Source organism: Dioscorea cayenensis, unplaced genomic scaffold (genome assembly GCF_009730915.1).
Source record: "Dioscorea cayenensis subsp. rotundata cultivar TDr96_F1 unplaced genomic scaffold, TDr96_F1_v2_PseudoChromosome.rev07_lg8_w22 25.fasta BLBR01000032.1, whole genome shotgun sequence".
Lineage (NCBI taxonomy): Eukaryota > Viridiplantae > Streptophyta > Magnoliopsida > Dioscoreales > Dioscoreaceae > Dioscorea > Dioscorea cayenensis.
The window spans coordinates 97,911-116,756 of NW_024086423.1; the positions used below are offsets into that span (position 1 = coordinate 97,911).

Here is an 18,846-nt window from a genome sequence, read left to right on the forward strand (position 1 = left end):
TATTTTGGAGTTTTATCAACAATTTGCTTGTGTAGGCGGGGATCCCGTATTTTCTGAGTCCTTATGTAAGGAATTACAAAAGAAATTTTTTTAACAAAGATGTGAATTAGGAAGGATTGGTCGACGAAATACGAATCAGAGACTGAATCTTGATATACCCCAGAAGAATACATTTTTGTTACCACGAGATGTATTAGCTGTTGCGGATCATTTGATCCGAATGAAATTTGGAATGGGTACGCTTGACGATATGAATCACTTGAAAAATAAACGTATTCGTTCTGTAGCGGATCTGTTACAGGATCAATTCGGATTGGCTCTTGTTCGTTTAGAAAATGGGGTTCGAGGAACTATATGTGGGGCAATCAGGCATAAATTGATACCGAATCCTCAAAATTTGGTAACATATATATGATGAGCTAGGCTCCATGGCCCAATGTCATGCTAATGGCCCAATATTATTCATGTCTAATAGTTGGGCCGAATGCTAACCCCGGTTCAGGGTTCGCAACCCGGCTCTGAGATTAGTTAATATTCGAACTGAATTTCAGCCCAATTATTATTTTTTTATTTTTTATTTTTGAAAAGGTGGATATATCTATCACATTCATATATAATAAAGCAGAATCCAATACATCAGCAGTTCACTAGATGACGTACACAAATATAACAAAACGGGAGGAACAACATGTCTCCTCCTGACCTACAAATAAAAAAAAAAATTATTGGGCTAATAACATTTATATATAATATATCAATTAAAAATAATAATGATGCTATAAAACACACCACAGAAAGTCCTAGTGGGGGACATTCTTTATGGCCCCACAACCTCTCATCTCTCCACATAACACTGTTGTTACACACAAACTTCTTCTAGCTTTGCTTCTCTCTCTCCCCCAAACAACAACAAACTCCATGGCCTCAACACCATCTCCTTCCTTCTCCTCCACTCTTCCTCCACTCAAAACCCACACCAACTCATCCAAACCTAAAAAACCCCACCGTCACCTTCAACTCTTTGCTGCATCATCATCATCACCAACCTCTGAACCTTCACCCAAGCAACCAAAACGCACACCCGGTGTTGACACCAGAATCCACTGGGACAACCAAGAAGAAGGCTGGCTCGGTAAAAAGTCCAAGCCTCAAAACCCAAAAAAAAGTCAAACTCAAACTCAAACCAAACAATATCTTGGTGAACATTTTGCTGATCTTATCAACAATTCCTCAGCCACTCACTATCAGTACACTCTCTTCCCTCCCTCTCTTTATCTTTATATTAATTACTTATAAACTAACTTTTGTTTTTATCATTATATAGATTCTTGGGAGTAACGCCAGAAGCAGACGTAGAAGAGATAAAAGCAGCATACAGAAAACTATCAAAAGAGTACCATCCAGACACCACAACACTTCCATTGAAGACTGCTTCTGAGAAGTTCATGAGACTTAGAGAAGCTTACAATGTGCTTAGCAATGAAACTAGCCGGAGGTTCTATGACTGGACTTTGGCTCAGGAGGAAGAGAGCCGGAGAGAAGAGAGGATGAGGATGAACCTGGAAGATCCTTATAGACAAGATATAAAAAACAGAGTTCCTGTGCCTGATATGGTTGATAGACTTGGTGGGAAGAATATGGAGCTCAGTGACCAAGCTTACACTGCTCTCACTATTGATATTTTCATTATCTTCTTTTGTGTTTGTTGCTTTGTTTATGTTGCTTTCTTCAAAGAACAGTACTGAGTTTGTGTGTTTTCTATGTGGCTCTGTTTTTTTTTTCCTCTGTTTTCCTTTGTGAATTCTACAAGATTGGATACAAAAAAACCAAGTATAGTGTGTATGTTTATAGACAATTTAGAGGCTCAATGAAATGTCTTTTGATTCTGTATTATTGTTGTTATTGTTGCTTGTGATATGCAAATGATAATTCTAAAATTCTTGTTGAAATTTTTTAAAAAAATTGAATGTGAGAAGAGAAAAAAAGTTTTTTTAGTAAAACAGAGTATCAATCACCAAGAAAACCAACATATTTAACATGAACTAAGAAATATTAGCAAACATTGCATCTCTATCTATTCTACTTGTTGTGCTACTAGGATGATCAAGAAGACCTATAAGGGCGGCAACTAGGCCGGCATTGCTAGCAATGCTAGGCTCGGTGTACTCCGGCCGGTTCCGGTCATCAGAGAAGCCATCTTCTTTGTCTGGACCTCTCACCATTGCTCCAAGAAGCACATTAGGATTAGCCTCTTTAGAGTCTCTCCATCTCTTGCCTTCCACACAACCATACTGTTTTCCATCCCATGGTATTGATGCTCCTCTATGGTACACTTGCTTTGGATATTCACTACCAACTCCCACAACATAGCTCATTTTCATTGGATTGTTCCCCAGTATGTAATTCATCTGATCAAATACTTCATGTATATATGTATAAGTCAATTTGTCTAGCTAGAAGTTATACAAAAGTATATACTTACATGTATGGAATGTACTTGCCTGTGATTCAGCAAAGTTTTGAAGATCATCCAGTGAATATAAATCATCACCACAAGCTCCACCTTCAATTTTGATGCTGTCTAAGTAATCACTGTAGATTTTGGTTAGGAATGCTGCAGTTGAAGCAAGCTCCAATGATGTGCTGCTATTTGGCTTTAAAAGTATCAATCCAGCTGCATTAAACCAAGTGTTATATTGATTATAACAAGAAGATATATATATATATATATATATATATATATGTAAAGAGAGGAGAATTATTGATTACCAGGAGTCATACTGAACTTTTCAGGAGCAGAGAGGTAAGAACACATTAGATTGTTAGTTAATTCAGAGCATTTTGTTAGAACTGTGGTATAAGGAAAACCAGGATCAAGTAGATATCTCAGTCTTGTCATCAAAACCTGCAGAATTAGTATCAAACATTATATATAAAGTACTCATCCATGCATAATTAATTCCTTGATTGAAGTGATAAAAATTAGTTTTATGAAATTACTGCAATGGCTGCAAGCTTGTTATTCCAGTAAAAAACACCATGATCAGGCACAAGCTCTTCAATCAATGCCGAATCGAAGCTGTCGGTAGCATACCCGAGATATGAACGGTCCCCGGTGGCGAAGAACAACCATGTAGCTCCCCACACAAGCTCATCTAAGTAACCAGAGGAATTGTAGTAATTGCTAGCTTCACCACCACAAGCTACATCCATGGTATATGTTTGTTTCTTTCCACTGTTTTTAGCCAAATTGAACAAGCTCTCAGAGGCTTGAATCAATTTTAAGGAGTATGATTTCCTGTCAGTAAAAACCAGAGATGCAGCTGCTAATGCTGCAGCAATCTCTCCTGCAAGATCAGTAGCTGAAGCTCCACAGACTGAAACAGGACGAGCATACTTCATGTCTTCTGGTCTTTGCCAGCAACTCATATCATTTTCTGAACTTGAGCTAATGTTTGCACTCCCAACCTAATCAAACAAAACAGAAATAATCAAAACCATATATTTATATATAGATAAATATTTATATAAATTCTTGCTCTTGTGTTATTGTTTATTTAATACCTGAGAATATATTAAGTTTGGAGTTGCAGTAGAATTGGATGGAACAAAGAGCTTGAGAAGATAATCAGTTCCCCATTTGATGATATCTTTGACATGTTCAAGCTCATTCATGGCTTCATACTTTTCATGATACTCAATCACAGTCCAACTAAGAAGTGTGATGGTGTAAGCTGTGGGAAAGCTGAACTTAACATTGTTGCCGGAGTCATAAAAACCTCCGACAAGACTAGCGTTTATCTGTCGGTAATGCCCGTCTTGCAAACCGGAATCTCCCCGGAACTTCACCAAGCTGTTGTTTATTTGTCCAGCTACAAATTCATAGAAAGAAAGAACAAAATAAATCAAATAAACCAAACATATATACAAATATATATAATTCTATGGATGAATTGATATTTGATGATTGAATTACACTTCTGAGCATCAAAAAACAAAAGAGCTTGTTTGAGAGTGAAAGGCAAGTTGGTTGAAGGGAGAGAGTCATGGTGTTTGTGAGGCAAGAAGGAGAGGAGAAGAACAAGGAAGATGATGGTGAGGAGAAGAGCAATGAAGATATAAAGGAAACGTTTGAAGTGAGACTTATCAGTTATAGTGAGATTGAAAGTGAAGGATTTGGAGTAGAGTGAAGAAGTAGTAGTGAAGTGATCATCATTGTGTGAAGAAGTTGGGAGGAGGTTGTAGTCAAGTTCAATGGAGTTCCAACGGTTGCCGGAGGGAAGAAGACGGCCGGCGCCATGGACGGTGTGGATGAAGAGATCAGTGTTGTCATCCATGTTTGGTGTGAGAAGGAAGTGTGTGTTTGATGAGCTGAAATGAAGGTGAAATTAACTAGATAGAGACATGTTTTGTTCATGAGTATTTGGTTTGGTTGGAAGTTTTGAGAGAACAAAACAGACATCACCAGCTACTTCTTGAATTTCGACCAAATGGTTTTGAATTTTAGCTCTGTGTAAAATAATATCATGTATATATTGAAACATTAACTTTATATTTATATATGTTTTTGAGGTGATTTGTCGGTATCTCATAATATATACATATATATAATTTTTAACTATAAATACATAGAGGATGAGTGGCAGAACCATTAGATTTCAATCCAATGGTTCTTTTGAATAAACTTTAAAAACAATGTATATAATACTACTCATTTTTATTTCTCTATTTTTTTATTTTTTTGCAAACTGTCTGTGTTCATAAAGGACGTAATGTTATAATGTCTGCAAAGAACATATATATTATTTTTTAAGCATAAAAACAGAGAGGGCGGGTCACAGAACTGTTAGATTTCAATCCAATAGTTCCATTGAATGAACTTTAAAAACAATGTATATAATACTATTCATTTTTATTTTTTTATTTCTCTATTTATTTATATTTGTAAACTATCTGTGTTCATAAAGGATGTAACGTTATAATATCCACAAAGAGCGTAACGCCATATATATATATATATATATATAATAAGAAGAGAAGGACATGTTGGTGTGAACGTTTGGGCGATGATTGCAATGGGTTTGATGAGGCTTGCTATGTGAATTTTTTTGGGAGGTTGTAGTTGTTGGTTAATGTTTATAGAAGTAGGTTTTTCTGTTTGGTTTCTTGGAAAAATTTTAGGTTGGTTTGAATTATGTTATATAGTGTTAGGAATAATCACTTGGGATTAAAACTGAAGTTAATTTAACTTTTCTTTTTGGCCGATTGACTTAATAAATAAATTATAAATAGTTTTTTCTAATTTTTAGAAGTCATTGATTTTAGTGTTTTTTTGGGAAAACAACTTCTAAATGTTCATGACTTGGAACTTGTTTGTTAGCCAACCCCATGAAAAAACACTTCATCCCCCCTAGTTTTGGAACTAGGGAATACCCTGGTTCCAACCTATTAAACTTTGACACATGCCCACAATCACAATAGAAAAAATATAATAACATCACATAAGACACGTGTCAGAATATAATAGGCTGGAACCAGTGTATTCTCTGGTTCTAGAACCAGGAGAAATGAACTCTTAAAGATAAAATATAATATGAAATATATATGAATAAATTAAGCTGAAGGATTTATACCCAGTCGCATTATCTCCATTGTAAAAAGTGTTATGAGAAGTTCAAATTTTTTGTTCAAGTTCTCTTAGACGTAACAATAATAATGGGTTTTCGGTTGAATGAGTAGATTTGCAGCCCAAACCTCCCATCACCAAGCACTTAGGCTGGATGATCAATTTTGACGTGTGTGTAGACCCTTGATTGCATTTATTGCTTTTTATCATATATATATATATATATATATATATATATATATATTATAAATTATAGATTAAAATAAAAACATTATTATTATTATTATTATTTTGGCTAATATGTAGTAAACACTCTCCATTTAACGGATTGTCAAAGAGACTAATAGGTACGGAGGTGCATTAGTTACGATGGTTTACAGACTTTTTTGACAAATCCTCTTATTATGTAACTCTAAAAAGGTGAAATTACTGTTTTTTCCCACAAGTGGTTCACACTCAGGCTCATGAATAGTACTGGAACCAAATATACATTGCATGAACGATACATGATCAATATTGCCGAGGGAAGTATTTAAACCCTTACCTTCCCCCTTCCACTCAAGTGTTATACTATTAGGCTATTCAATGGTCGACTAAAAAAACATTATTTTTAGAAAATACTCCCTAAATTCTTAAATATAAGTAATTTTAAGATTTTTTTTAAATAGTTGCCATTTTATAATTTCAAGATTATATTTATTTATTTTTTAAGATTTTAAATTATATCAAATAAAAGAGTGATATTCATGGTTCCAATATATAGGTAGTTTAATGATTTGGTTTATTTTTATTTTAAATTTTAAAAATTTTAATATAATTCTTAATTCTTAATTCTTATACAAGATGGTTAAATGACTTGTAATTTAGAATGGAGGTCATTGTAATTGTAAATGAAGAAGAAGTCATCTCTTGATATTATAAGTCCTAATCCAATACCACTAAACTAAGCACTAAATTACATGGAATAATTTAATTTATTTTAAAATTAAAATAAATACAATTGTTCATCAAACATACGGAGTACATGATAATAATAAAAAAAAAGCCTAAAGTTTCATTCAAAGCATCATCTCAACAGTTGATAGATGTGCGTCTGAGAATGCGTTCATAGTTGTACAATTTCCGAGACAAATTGGAACTAAAATGATTTTTTTAATTATTTTTTTATCTTGAAAAATTAAAGTTCCATTCAAAGCATCATATCAATGGTCATTCTTGGGAAACGTTTACACACAACAAGAATGATCCATGATGAAACAATGAAAATAAATTATGCATTCAATATTTAAAAATAAAAATAAAAAATTATTTATTCAAATTTTTTTTTGAGTGCCAAGGAATAAAACAGAATTGAAAATTGATAAATAGTTTTTAAGTGAATGGATAACAAAGTAATAATTTTTTTTTACAAATACAATAAAAATGTGTGCACAGAAACAATGATAGTATGTGTACCCTAATCAGATTTTTTTATATAAAAATAAACATTTATTTTATTTTCAACTCATTTGTTTTTATAGAATTAGGAGATACTAGGAGTTTTGTAAAGAGACAGATCTGTCTCATCAGATATTTTTTATATACAAAAATTAAAATTTATTTTATTTTTTTAAATAACTCAAAAAATTGAAAATTTAACCTATTAAATCTACCTAAATTGCAATATTTCATATTATCACTGTACTGTTTGGCATTATATTTTATTTGATGGGAGTTAAAAAAAAATTATTTTTTAAAAAACTGATAAGATTAACTTAAATCAGAAAGGATTACATCAGATAAACACTCAGAGTAGAATTACATTCTTGTCGACGTAGTATAAAATAAATTGCTCTACACAAGCTATACTCAACCTTGTTCGCAAATCTAAATACAGAAGAAACATGCATAGTCTTTACCTCTTACAAAATTTGATTGCAATCCTCTAAAAAACATTCCTTGATGATATTAATTAAATAAAATAAATTAATTATAAAAAGTTTTCAAATTAATTTGGCACATATTTTATGGTTCATATATATTTAAAAGTTTTGAAAATTTAAAATTAATTAATAATTAATTTAACATCAATTTTTAATATAAATTAAAAAAAAGGGCTTTAATTAATTTGAAATTAATGGAAAACAAGGCTGGCATGAAGTCTCTAATGTTTCCAACTTCGGCGCAGCATTGAAAAGAGTTAAAACTCGGAAAGCTTTCTCAGTTTCTCAGAGGCATTTCAACAGTAACCATGGCTGCATCTCCGGGGGAGAATCGTGGTAAGCGTTGGCACTGATCTCTTTGATTTCCTCTTCGTTTTCTGGTTTTAATTTCATTGATTTCTCCTCTAAGCTGGGATGTGTTTGATTTTATGAACTTAATGGTGTTGATCTTGTAGAAAGTTTCGGTTTTTTGTTTTTTGTTTTGTTTTCTGTGTTTTGGTTTTTAAAAACTTATCTTTGGTTGTTGTTTGGCTTTATTTTTTGTGAATTTGTTGTGAGGTTGTTGGCATTAGGGCGGAGAAAGAGGAATTTGGGAGTGGTTTTGGTTGTTTGTAGACGTGATGTTTGATTTTGATTAGACATTGATTGGTATCACTTGTCTTGATGTTCAGCATTTGGAATGCTGTGTAGATGAATGGTGTGTTTGATTTGAGGGAGAATAGAAGAGAAGAAAGGAAAAGAAAAGGAGAGAAATTTGTTTGTCTGGGTTTGGTTGAGTGAAGAGAATGAAATTGATGGAGGGTACTTGAAGAATGGATCATTTTGATCAGAAATGAGTTCCTCTGGTTCAGAACATGTGTGGATGATGTTCTTCATTGGAAATGTTGTGTAAATGATGGGTGTGTTTGATTTTGGGGGAAATCAGAGGAGAAGAAAAGAAAAAGAATGAAATTTAACTGCCGATGATTGGTTTAGTGAGGAAAACAAAATTGATGGACAACACATGTTTTCCATACTTGTCTGATCTTTCCCTTTATTTTCTCTCAATCCTCAAAACTATGAAACAGGAGCATGGAATTAGAGTTTTATTTCTAGTTTAATAGTTCTCCTTCTAACATTTGATTTTTGCAGATATCTCTCCCTGATGATTGTGATGTTTTTCCTGCTATTTTTCTTGTTTGATTGCTGAAGGAGGATATTTAACACCAAACTTCCTTTAAAGATTTGTCTATTTTCTGTATCCACAGTGGGCATATAGGTTTGATTTGGAATGTATCGAGTGGTGGAAATTCTATTTGCTTTATAGTGACCACTTCTCATCTTTGCTTGAACGTTAAATTAGGAATGCGCATTAATGTCGCGAAGAATGGGAACTATAATTGGTTCTGACCAATCCAGCAAGGCATAACCCTTACAATAAGCAGTCATGGCGCTTATATTAATATTTGTCTTCTTTCTCTGGTTGTAGTTATTACTCGGAGTCACACAAGGAAAGCAAAGGAGCAACTGAATAACACTGAAGATCGTCTCTCGTCCTTCTTTTATTCTCTTCCTCGCTATGGGCGATCACAAAAGCTTCGGAATAGTAGACCATCTCATTCAAATGATGAGAAGAAGCTAGACACTAATATGTTTGAGTCTTACTTAGAGTGAGTTTCATTGGTATGAACTAGTTATGATGATGTAGCCTTATGGTGTTGGCCATCTGAAAAATCAATTCTTGCTATTGATGTAGGGATTTGTGGAACAGCATATCGGAAGAAAAGAGGAGTTCCTACACATACCTTGACTGTTTATGGTTTTCTTTGCACAAGAAAGGGTTGGCAAAGGAAAATGTGCTCAAGTGGATCAAGAAAAAGCAGATATTTTCAAGGAAATATGTTTTCATTCCTATTGTTTGCTGGTGAATATCTCTTTTATATAGAGCTTCTATTTGTCTAGGTGCCTTGACTCTATTGGTTTAATTATTTATTTAACTTCTAGGAGGCACTGGAGTCTTCTTATCTTTTGTAATTTTGGGGAGAAAAGGCCGTCAAATACCAAGAGGCCTTGTATGCTACTTCTAGATTCACTCCAACAAGCAGATCCAGGGAAACTAGAGCCGGATATAAGAAGGTCCGACATTTCTTTACATGCTATTATGATTAGAAGACAATTTCTTGGTTCACACATCTCAAACCTTTTGTGAACTTTTGATGCTTGTGTCTCATAATTCTCAATAATATCTAGATTTACAAGCTGCATCTCATTCTGGTTCTTCACGTAGTGTTCTGTTTGTCATCATAGAACGTGTCTCTACCTTCGGCGGTGGAACTAGAACTAAAAGTTAAGGGGTGCTGACTTCAATCCAAAAAATAATATTAAAAAAATATATTCATTTAAAATTGAGATTATAATAATTAATATTTTGAAAAATAGGGAATATGCATAATGACTATTACTATGAGGTAGTAGTTGAATCTTTCAGCTTTGCATATTTTAAAATCCTACCAAAATGAAAACACCTGTTGTTCAATGTAGCATACCATTATATTATTTAACCATTTATCTCCCTTCATCTCCTATCTTATTGTACAATCGAACTCGGTTTTGATAATATTCATTGCTAAAAAGGCCTTTTCAATTGATGCTATTGCCACAAGTAAGATTATAACCTATTCAATAAGGTGATAAACCAGTTGAAAAACCAAATGCTTTCGCTTTCAACTAGTTTCGCATAAAAAATTCAAAACTTCTTCTAACATCATAAATGCGGGTGTAAAATTGTTTGTTTAGAAATTAAAGATTTTATTTAGAAAGAAACATCATAATAAATTTTAACAAGGTGAAGTAGCCTACTATAGTAAAATCTAAAATAAAATAAATCTCACGGTGTGCAAGTCTTAATTAAGACTTGCCCCGCCCCTGTCTGCCTTCGATCCCTTGAGATAAAATGATGGAATCACTTGATGGTGGTTTCTGATTGCCTTTTGATAAATGATGGAATCACTTGATGGTTGTTTCTTATTGTTATTATTTCTATTGTCAGCATTCATTTTGATATTGACTGTTAATCTCTTACATTATCCTGCTTAATATGTATTCTCGAAGTTTAATACACTTGTAATCTATCAAGTGTTAATTTTGTTTTGACATAAATGCACCCATGTATTCATATGCTGACAATATGCCGACATGCAAGTCGACGTGATGCAGAACTGCAGAAGTTCCCACGTGTGTAGGCAGACTGGCTAGTTAATTAGTATGTGTAAACTAATTGGTTCATTATCACTGAGAAGCCCTCCTTATCTTGTAGGAGATTTAGTAGCACATAAATTAATTAATTTTCAAACACTGACGCAGCTGGAAGGTGGATGCTGTCCGAGTGATTGCCACTAAGGCTTTAACTGCATTTATAAAGACAAACTTCCTTACTTAGCCCATTTTATTGGTCAATTTATCCTTTTTCATGGTTTTATATCAGATTTGTGTTGGACATTTATGGAGCGGAGGCAAGAAAAGAGAAGGAAGCTGTTATATCCAAAATTCCTCTGTTTATTCCAAAGGTGACTATTTTCTGCTATATATTTCTATATTTAGTGCTGTCTTCTATGAGATGGTGCAAATTTTAAGAATGTTACTTTGATAGGTGCCACAACAGAGAAATGGTGAGGAATGTGGTATCTTTGTTCTCTACTTCATATATCTGTTTGTCCAGAATGCACCTACGAGTTTCTCTCTGGATGGTTATCCATATTTTGTAAGTTAGTCTCTAATGATGAAGTGCCTATTTATCATTCTTTAGTTTAAAAATAAATTTATATTGTTAACATTGAATTTTTTTTTCTTTCCTTTTGTTCTGCAGCTCAAGGAAGATTGGTTTGCTCCAGATGACCTAGAAAGCTTTCGAAAGAAAATCCACTCTTTTGAATGTAGGTTTGAAATTCTTTAGTTACTTTTGTTTATTCTCATCTATGACTTGCATGCTACTGGTTAAAACATATGACCTACTTTAGTGAAGCAAATAATATGCTGCCACCTTGCAGCATGAAAAAGACAAAGCGAATAATCTTTTGTGACCCTTTCAACAAATAATATAAGGCCCACTTAATATTGTTTCAATTTCTGATCGTTTTTTTCCCAAAAATTAATTCCATCAACCCAAAGCTTCAACTTAACAACCATTTTATCTGTTTCCTCGAAACAGCCCAAATGCAGCCTATCAAGCTCACTCAAACTGATCCTAACTTCGGAATTCTGATACCTTACATAAGAAAATACATATTCTGCGTTGCAACCAAATGTGTATATACACTTGCACTGTCTTGTTTGGGAACTCGACCTAACATACTTTTTCATGATTATATTTGATGGGCAATCAGGTAGTAAGAACATTGAATCTGATACTCGTCAGCAAAGGCATTTGGGGGGATCAGATTTATATGGTCTAACCCCTGAATGCAGAGAAGCTGTTTCCTCATCTGAGTCCCAAAATGTGGTTACAAAAAAAGAATGGGCCTTGGTGCCAGGGTGAGTTTTCTCATTACTAACCTGTTTTTGATTTTCAACATAGAAAATACAGTCAGAACATGCTTTTACTTGGCCGTTTTATTTACAGACAAAATTTTTTTGACAATTGTTCATTTATAGTTTCTCGATTAGCTGTCTAAATTACCTGATGTCTATAATTTATGTTTCTATGTTATTCTTGCTTCTCTATATAATTTAGATCTACCTGCCAACCTGCCCGTTTATTATGTCAATGCCAAAGCAGCCAAACCATAATGTCAAATGATAATTTCTATTGATACGAAAAATCAAGTTTATGCCAACACATACCATTCCACTATTAATATTCCTCTTGTTTCTGCAGGAGCAATGGAATGATCGTAGACATCCAATGATGCACAGACTAAACTAACCTTTGTCAATATAAGCGGCAAAAGTGACAGGCATTGAATACCCCCCTTCTTGTTCCGACCTAAGTTCGTTCGTCTCAATTAGTAGACAATCATTCAGCGTATTTGTTCGAGCGGTGAACATCGCCATTCTTTTCATGTTGTTTCCCACTGGAGTTTGTTTGTTTGTCTACAAGATCACTGATTGAATTACAGTAACAGAAGATTGAATCAACAGATAGAATACGAAACTGCCTATCCTTTTCGTTGTTAAATGTCAAATATTACTAGTACAGATTAAACATTTCTTACATGTTTGATTAATGGATTTCCAACCAGTTCATGCTGAATACTGTAATACTGTGAGACCCTTGGTTTATTGTACATTGGTCTGTAATTCCAGGATTTATATCAGAATATATGAAGCAGCACTAGCAATCAACAGCTAACTTCAATTTACATGCCTGTCTTTTGTCTGATGTGATAAACTTCAGCAGGAAAAAAGATACTCACAGCCTGTGTTTATCACTGTGACATTTTTTTTTCCAGTGATGAACAAATAAAAAATGGCCTGCTTAATTATTAAATTAGTAATAATGCTTAATTATTAATCTTGTGTGAAGATGCTAATAATGGTTGTTTATTTTGTTATTTAGGTTAAGTTTGGCTTGATGGGACAGACTATAACCTGTGTTGGAAATATAGTGACACATCGGTTATGTGATTGAAGTGTAATGGGTTTATATATAGGTATAGGGTTGAGCTAATGCACAATTAATGCATCATAGTACCTAGCACAATGTCTTTATTTAGAAAGGCAAAATGACGTAGAGAGAATCGAGGTAAGTGTCCGTACTCATCTCTGTGATTTTTGGTTTATGTTTCCAATTTTCTCCTTTTCTCCTCTAGTGGTTGCATATATGAGTTTATTTACTTTTTTTTTATGTGGATCTTGCAAAACATTTTGATCTTTACTTTTGTATATTGTGTCTTGTGTTTATTTACTGATCTTCACTTATTTTCCTCTCTTTTTGCATATCAGTTGTGATGTTGTGCTTTAGGGCAGAAACAGAAAAAATGGAAGTGGTTTGGGCAGTGCTTTTAACTTGAAGTGTGTTTCATTTTGGTTAGAGTGTTTGTTGCTCTGGTTTAGAAGAAATATCAATCTTCTCCATTTAGAATGTTGTATAAGCTATGAAGCATCACAGATACTCAACACAACATGACATGAAACGGGCACTGTGACACGCAACACAACATGACATGACACAGGCACTGCGACACGGTAATTATTAAAAAATAAAGACATGGGTACGACAAGACACGGCAATAAAAAATATTTTAAATATATATCTATTAAGTAAAATATTTATTGTAAATGCAAATATTTATATTTTCCATACTTAAGGTTATTTGTTTTATAATTTATTTTGATTTTGATTTTATTATGTATGTTAGAAATCATATATGCTTATTTGATGAGAAGAAAAATAGACCCATTAGCACAGATCATACATCTGTGTTACAAACAATCAACGGCGAGGATCATCCCGGCTTTTAAAGAAAAAACCCTAGATCTTAAAAAAAAGCCTTCGGCTCCAAGGTGAGAGCTCGTCTCATAGCCGTCTTCCTTTATTTCCCATAACTATCTTCCTCCGCTCCACCTCTCATCACCTCCCTTCCTCTTTTTTCTAATCCCCCGCAAGCCTTGGCAAAGCCCACAACCCCTATAGACACAAGCCCAAGACCCAGCTAAGGCCCCAACTTCCTTGATCTTCCAAAAAAGGAGATGGTGATGAAGTCAATGAGGGCTTTGACCGCGATGGTGGCAAGAGCGTCGAACTTCATGTCTAGCTGTGTTGACGGCATGCCTGTGTTGGACACCGGCGCAACACCAGTACGTCTTTGATGTGAGGGAAAATAGATGAGAAGGAAAGAAAATTACTCCATCTGTCCCATTGTAAGTGTCCACTCTTATAAGCTTTTAATTTCCCAAATTATCTGTCCACCTAACTAATTTAAGTGCTAATTTCTAAATTTAACTTTACTTATCTATTTAAATATATTGTTTTCTACCACTATTGTTTTAAATGCACAGTCTTAGTGGATGGAAGCTAAATGATGGGTACAATGGAAAAGTAAGCTAAATGTTTGTGAAATTTTGATTCCGACTACTTTTTTTTACCCTTTGTGAAATGATTAAGGTGGACACTTATGATGGGATGGACCGACAGAGGGAGTAAAAGATAGAAATTTGATTTAGTGCATTACTTGGGTCAAGACAATAAAATTGATAGATAATGCTCATCTTCTTCACCATTGTTCTCTTAACTTTTATTTGGCATCAATCTTCCAAATACTGGGAAACAAACATGGAATGTGGAGTTTTATTATTAGTTTAATAAATTTCCTTTTAGGTTATGATTTTTGTAGGCATCTCACCCTTATGATTGTGATGTTTTTCTTGCCATTTTTTCTTTTGTTTAATTGCATCCAGAGTGTTTACCACAACCTCTTCTATTCTCTTTTTTTTTTTGTGACAATTAAATTAAGGATTTGCACGAGTATAGTGAAGAATGTGAATTATGAACAATTTCCCTTTCAAGCAAGGCACAGTACAAGCAATCTACAAGCAATTGAGGCACTTGCCAAGTCTTTTATTTTTTTTATTTTATTTTTTTTTATAGTATAGTTACTATTAGGTGTCCTACAAGGAAAGCGGATGAGCAGTTAAGTAACTCTGGAAGTCAAGCCTTTTCCTTCCTTGATTTAGTTCCTTAACACAAGCAATCTCAAAGTCTTCAAACTAGCCGACTTTCATGTTCAAATGATCTGGAGAAGCTAAACATCATTATATTTGAGTCCCACTTTTGGTATATGGGAAAGTAAACTTTGCAGAGAAGTAAAGCTTGTGAAAGACTTTCACAAGTTAGATTTTAATATGAACTATGTAAAGTAATAGTTTTTATGCAATTACTTTCCCTTTGAACAGGGAAAATGATTCATAGGGGAGAGGGTGTGAAAAGGGTTATATAGTGGCTGTGAAAATGTGAGACAAGTGAAATTCCAATACTACCCCCTTATTTAAGTAAAAAAAATTTCTTTATCTTTTCTTGTCTTTGAAAACCATAAAGCAAAACTTCTCCGCTTTTCTTTCATTTCCAAAATCTTAGGGCAAGAGGGATCACTCCTTAGATCTTTTCTTATATTTTTCTTACTTTTTCAATATTTTTTTTTGTGGTGATACTTGTTTTTTGTTATTTTTTTGCCTTTTTGGAATAGGATTTTGGTTTTATGTATGTTTTTAATGAGTTCATTTAATGTACTTCCTCCATTCCTTTTTATCTGTCATGGTTAACCGAATCTCACTTACCAAGAAATTTAGTTATTTCACAAATTTTTATAAAAAATTACTTATCTTTTCAAAATTACCCCTAATTTATATTTTCACATTTCTCTCTTATATTTAATTCCAAGAAGAGAGTTGAATATAGTGTTAAGGGTAGTTTTAGAAAAAAAATATTAATAAATGCTTCTTAATGTTAGAAAATGACAGATAAAAAGGAACGGAGGGAGTACAAGGGTTTGGTGGTGGGATATTGACTTTTATATGGTTTTTGTTTTTGTTTTAAAATTTTAACTTGAGTGATCAAGGGCAAATTGAGAATGGATATAACTTTACATATAAACTTATTCAAACCAAATGAAGGAATTAACTTTACATGCATTTCAAATACAATTTTCATTATACAATTTTCAGCACTAACAAGTTCCAATTTTTTAAATCTACTGCCAGGTGAGCCATACAAGGATAGGGAATTTAACTTATGTTGATCTCTGGCTGATCATGATTCACATGCTATGAGGGATATCGACCCAATTGGGCCTTCTATTTCAGAGGTAGGAACTGGAACATCTTGTGATCCACATACCAGCATCACTATGGAACCAGCGCAGCTGGGCTTACTTATTGGCAAATCAATTTCAGAGACAATACAGAAATTACAGGAGAATTTTTCTGTTAATTCACCAAACAAACCAATCTAAAATGTATGCCGCTGTGCGGCCATATTTAAATATAATATGTAGGCTACAATGGTTATTTACAGGATTATGTATTTTACAGTTTATGTAAAAATTTTCAAGGATTTTAATGTATTTGTATGAGTATGTATATATTTTGTTATAGAGATGTAGTAATCTTTAATTTATTCCTGTTTTTGTATTTGTTTTGTTATATATTTATCTGAATGAATTTTAACAAGAAATACATGCAATGTACATAATTCAGTTACTTTAAATACATCATTACACATAACCAATCCTTGTATTAATACCCAACTGTACAGAAGTGGTTCCTTCACTATACCAAGTACAATACAGAAGCAATGCATTCTTCAATGTGTTGGTGTATTGCCCGGTCTTTATTTTAGTTTCATCACGGAACACTGATCATACCGGATACCTAGATGACAATTTAATATACCGCCGTATGTCTTCAATATACAAGGCACCTGGTTTATTGATTACAATTTTCTTCTTACAGATTAGGGAGTATCTTGATCTTAGGGATGACTTAATTAATGCATCTGCTGTGTAGTTTTCACTAACATTAAATATATCCTTAAAATCTGGAAGTGTCATTCCTCGTGGTCTCATGTCTTTCACTACAAATACACTAAGAACGCCCTGTAGTAAATATCTTGACTTATCATCAACAACCATCATATTTTGTTCTGGCAATTTCATAACTTTAACAGTTCCGGTTAAATACAAGGATCTCAGCATTATGATTGATTTCTCCCTCTCGTTATCTTTTATACCAAATGATGGTAAGCTGAGATAGTTTATTGACCTATTACCAGGTTTAACAAGGTTTGCACCGAATTTAATAGGTTTTGTAATATAATTGATTTTAGATCACAGTAATGGTTTTTTTGTGATGATCCCAGTCAGTAGCCCACGAGAGTGCTGACGTCTGCCGTAGAACGGTTGTCTGTATGGATATTTGTTCTTCATATACAGGGTATTATACCAAAGCTAGTATATGGTTGTCTGTTCCTATAATACATATACATGTTAGGGAATGCCATCTCTGCATGTAATAATAACCGTTGGCTAGTAATTTATATAGGACTTATATAACACTGTTATTTGCGTAAATTATATGCTAAAGGCTAGTATTAATAGATATTAGTACCTACTATCCTGTACTACTTATTTTAATACAAAACTATTAGTACTAATGATATTTATTTACATAAACCCGGTTTATATGTACTCAAATGAAAGAGAGATTACTTACATTAGACTGTCGCCTGAGAAATAATTTCTCTATGCATCACGTGGTGGATCCCACAAACACTACGTACACAAGATTGATCCAACTTTAATTCAAAACTGACCAATCTGGCAATGCCATGTGGCGGTACGGAGCGGCCATCCGCAGCACACGTATAAAAATTTAAAAATAAAAATAAAATTTACAATTATTTCATTTTTCTCTAAAGTAAGAGAAATATGTTGTGTCGACTGCAATTAAAAGGGTAATAATTGTGAATGTTTGTTATAATTTAAGCTATTAATCATTCTCTTAATTTTTGTGATAAAAATCATAAATGATATTTATCATATGGAGATTTTAGATAATAATCAAGGTATTTAGGGGATGATTGTATGAAGAATTAAGGGGTGGATTAAGCCTAGTTTAAAATTTTGACAAATGCTCTTTTTATGGTTTAGTCCCTTTTTTTATATAAATATAGAGGTTAATTTAGATTAAGGTACTCCCACTACAAGTCTGCAACCTCGAAATAGCTTAATCTAGATTATGAGACATACAAAAATTTTTATCACATTTTTTTTTGTTATTAGAAATTTCAGTTGTTTCTTTTGCATCCTTAACTCATCACCCTTTTGTGAGCGAGTGCTTGTGGTTTTTTTTTCTTAATCTTTAACCTATTATTTTGTGATTTTTTAGGATAGCGTGTGTTTTTATAATAATGGAGATAACAATGATACAAATATAATACAAATGTCACCAATTAACTATAGTTAAATAATTTTTATATGTATTATTATTAAAAGTATGAATTATCATATATTTTGGTTTGATTCTTGTGTTATTTAATTTTGTTCCAACAGTGTTATTATATTATATTTTATATATTATATTAAGTATTATGCAATAGCTGCATTATAAGTTGAAAATGAAATTATATGGCTAATTAAATTAGTTTAAGCAACTGATGTTATTGAAGGCATTGTTGTTTTTTTGCTTTAATTGGCAAGTTTGGGTGGTCAATCAATTTGTTTTCTACTGGCAAATAAAGGTAGATTTTGGAGAATTAAATAGGCTAATTTAATAAAATATTGTGTTTTTTTAAATTATATCCCAAAATACGCATTTCCATAATTATTT

General features: G+C 33.1%; 3 protein-coding genes across 5 annotated transcripts; 2 read left to right on the top strand and 1 right to left on the bottom strand.

Moving 5' to 3' along the window:
• Window positions 1-859: 859 nt before the first annotated feature.
• On the top strand, window positions 860-1,890 carry LOC120253302 (NAD(P)H-quinone oxidoreductase subunit T, chloroplastic). Its single transcript, XM_039261649.1, has 2 exons — window positions 860-1,247; window positions 1,325-1,890. Exons 1-2 carry the CDS (start codon window positions 919-921, stop codon window positions 1,743-1,745), a joined length of 750 nt encoding a protein of 249 aa, XP_039117583.1. The 5' UTR covers window positions 860-918; the 3' UTR covers window positions 1,746-1,890.
• Window positions 1,891-1,969: 79 nt separating this feature from the next.
• On the bottom strand, window positions 1,970-4,411 carry LOC120253287 (endoglucanase 25-like). Of its 3 annotated transcripts, none has more exons than XM_039261606.1 (6): window positions 3,977-4,409; window positions 3,565-3,872; window positions 3,001-3,468; window positions 2,770-2,905; window positions 2,483-2,674; window positions 1,970-2,419 (listed from the first exon to the last, which is right to left on the bottom strand). In XM_039261606.1, exons 1-6 carry the CDS (start codon window positions 4,335-4,337, stop codon window positions 2,043-2,045), a joined length of 1,842 nt encoding a protein of 613 aa, XP_039117540.1. In that variant the 5' UTR covers window positions 4,338-4,409; the 3' UTR covers window positions 1,970-2,042. The 3 variants fall into 3 exon arrangements, with proteins under 3 accessions (XP_039117540.1, XP_039117541.1, XP_039117543.1); XM_039261607.1 differs by having other exon boundaries at window positions 1,970-2,408; window positions 2,502-2,674; window positions 3,977-4,404; XM_039261609.1 differs by having other exon boundaries at window positions 2,336-2,419; window positions 2,502-2,674; window positions 3,977-4,411.
• Window positions 4,412-7,757: 3,346 nt separating this feature from the next.
• On the top strand, window positions 7,758-12,844 carry LOC120253282 (probable ubiquitin-like-specific protease 2A). The gene is made up of 9 exons (XM_039261602.1): window positions 7,758-7,884; window positions 9,017-9,197; window positions 9,284-9,451; window positions 9,532-9,663; window positions 11,012-11,093; window positions 11,177-11,287; window positions 11,393-11,459; window positions 11,910-12,057; window positions 12,401-12,844. Exons 1-9 carry the CDS (start codon window positions 7,857-7,859, stop codon window positions 12,429-12,431), a joined length of 948 nt encoding a protein of 315 aa, XP_039117536.1. The 5' UTR covers window positions 7,758-7,856; the 3' UTR covers window positions 12,432-12,844.
• Window positions 12,845-18,846: the final 6,002 nt, after the last annotated feature.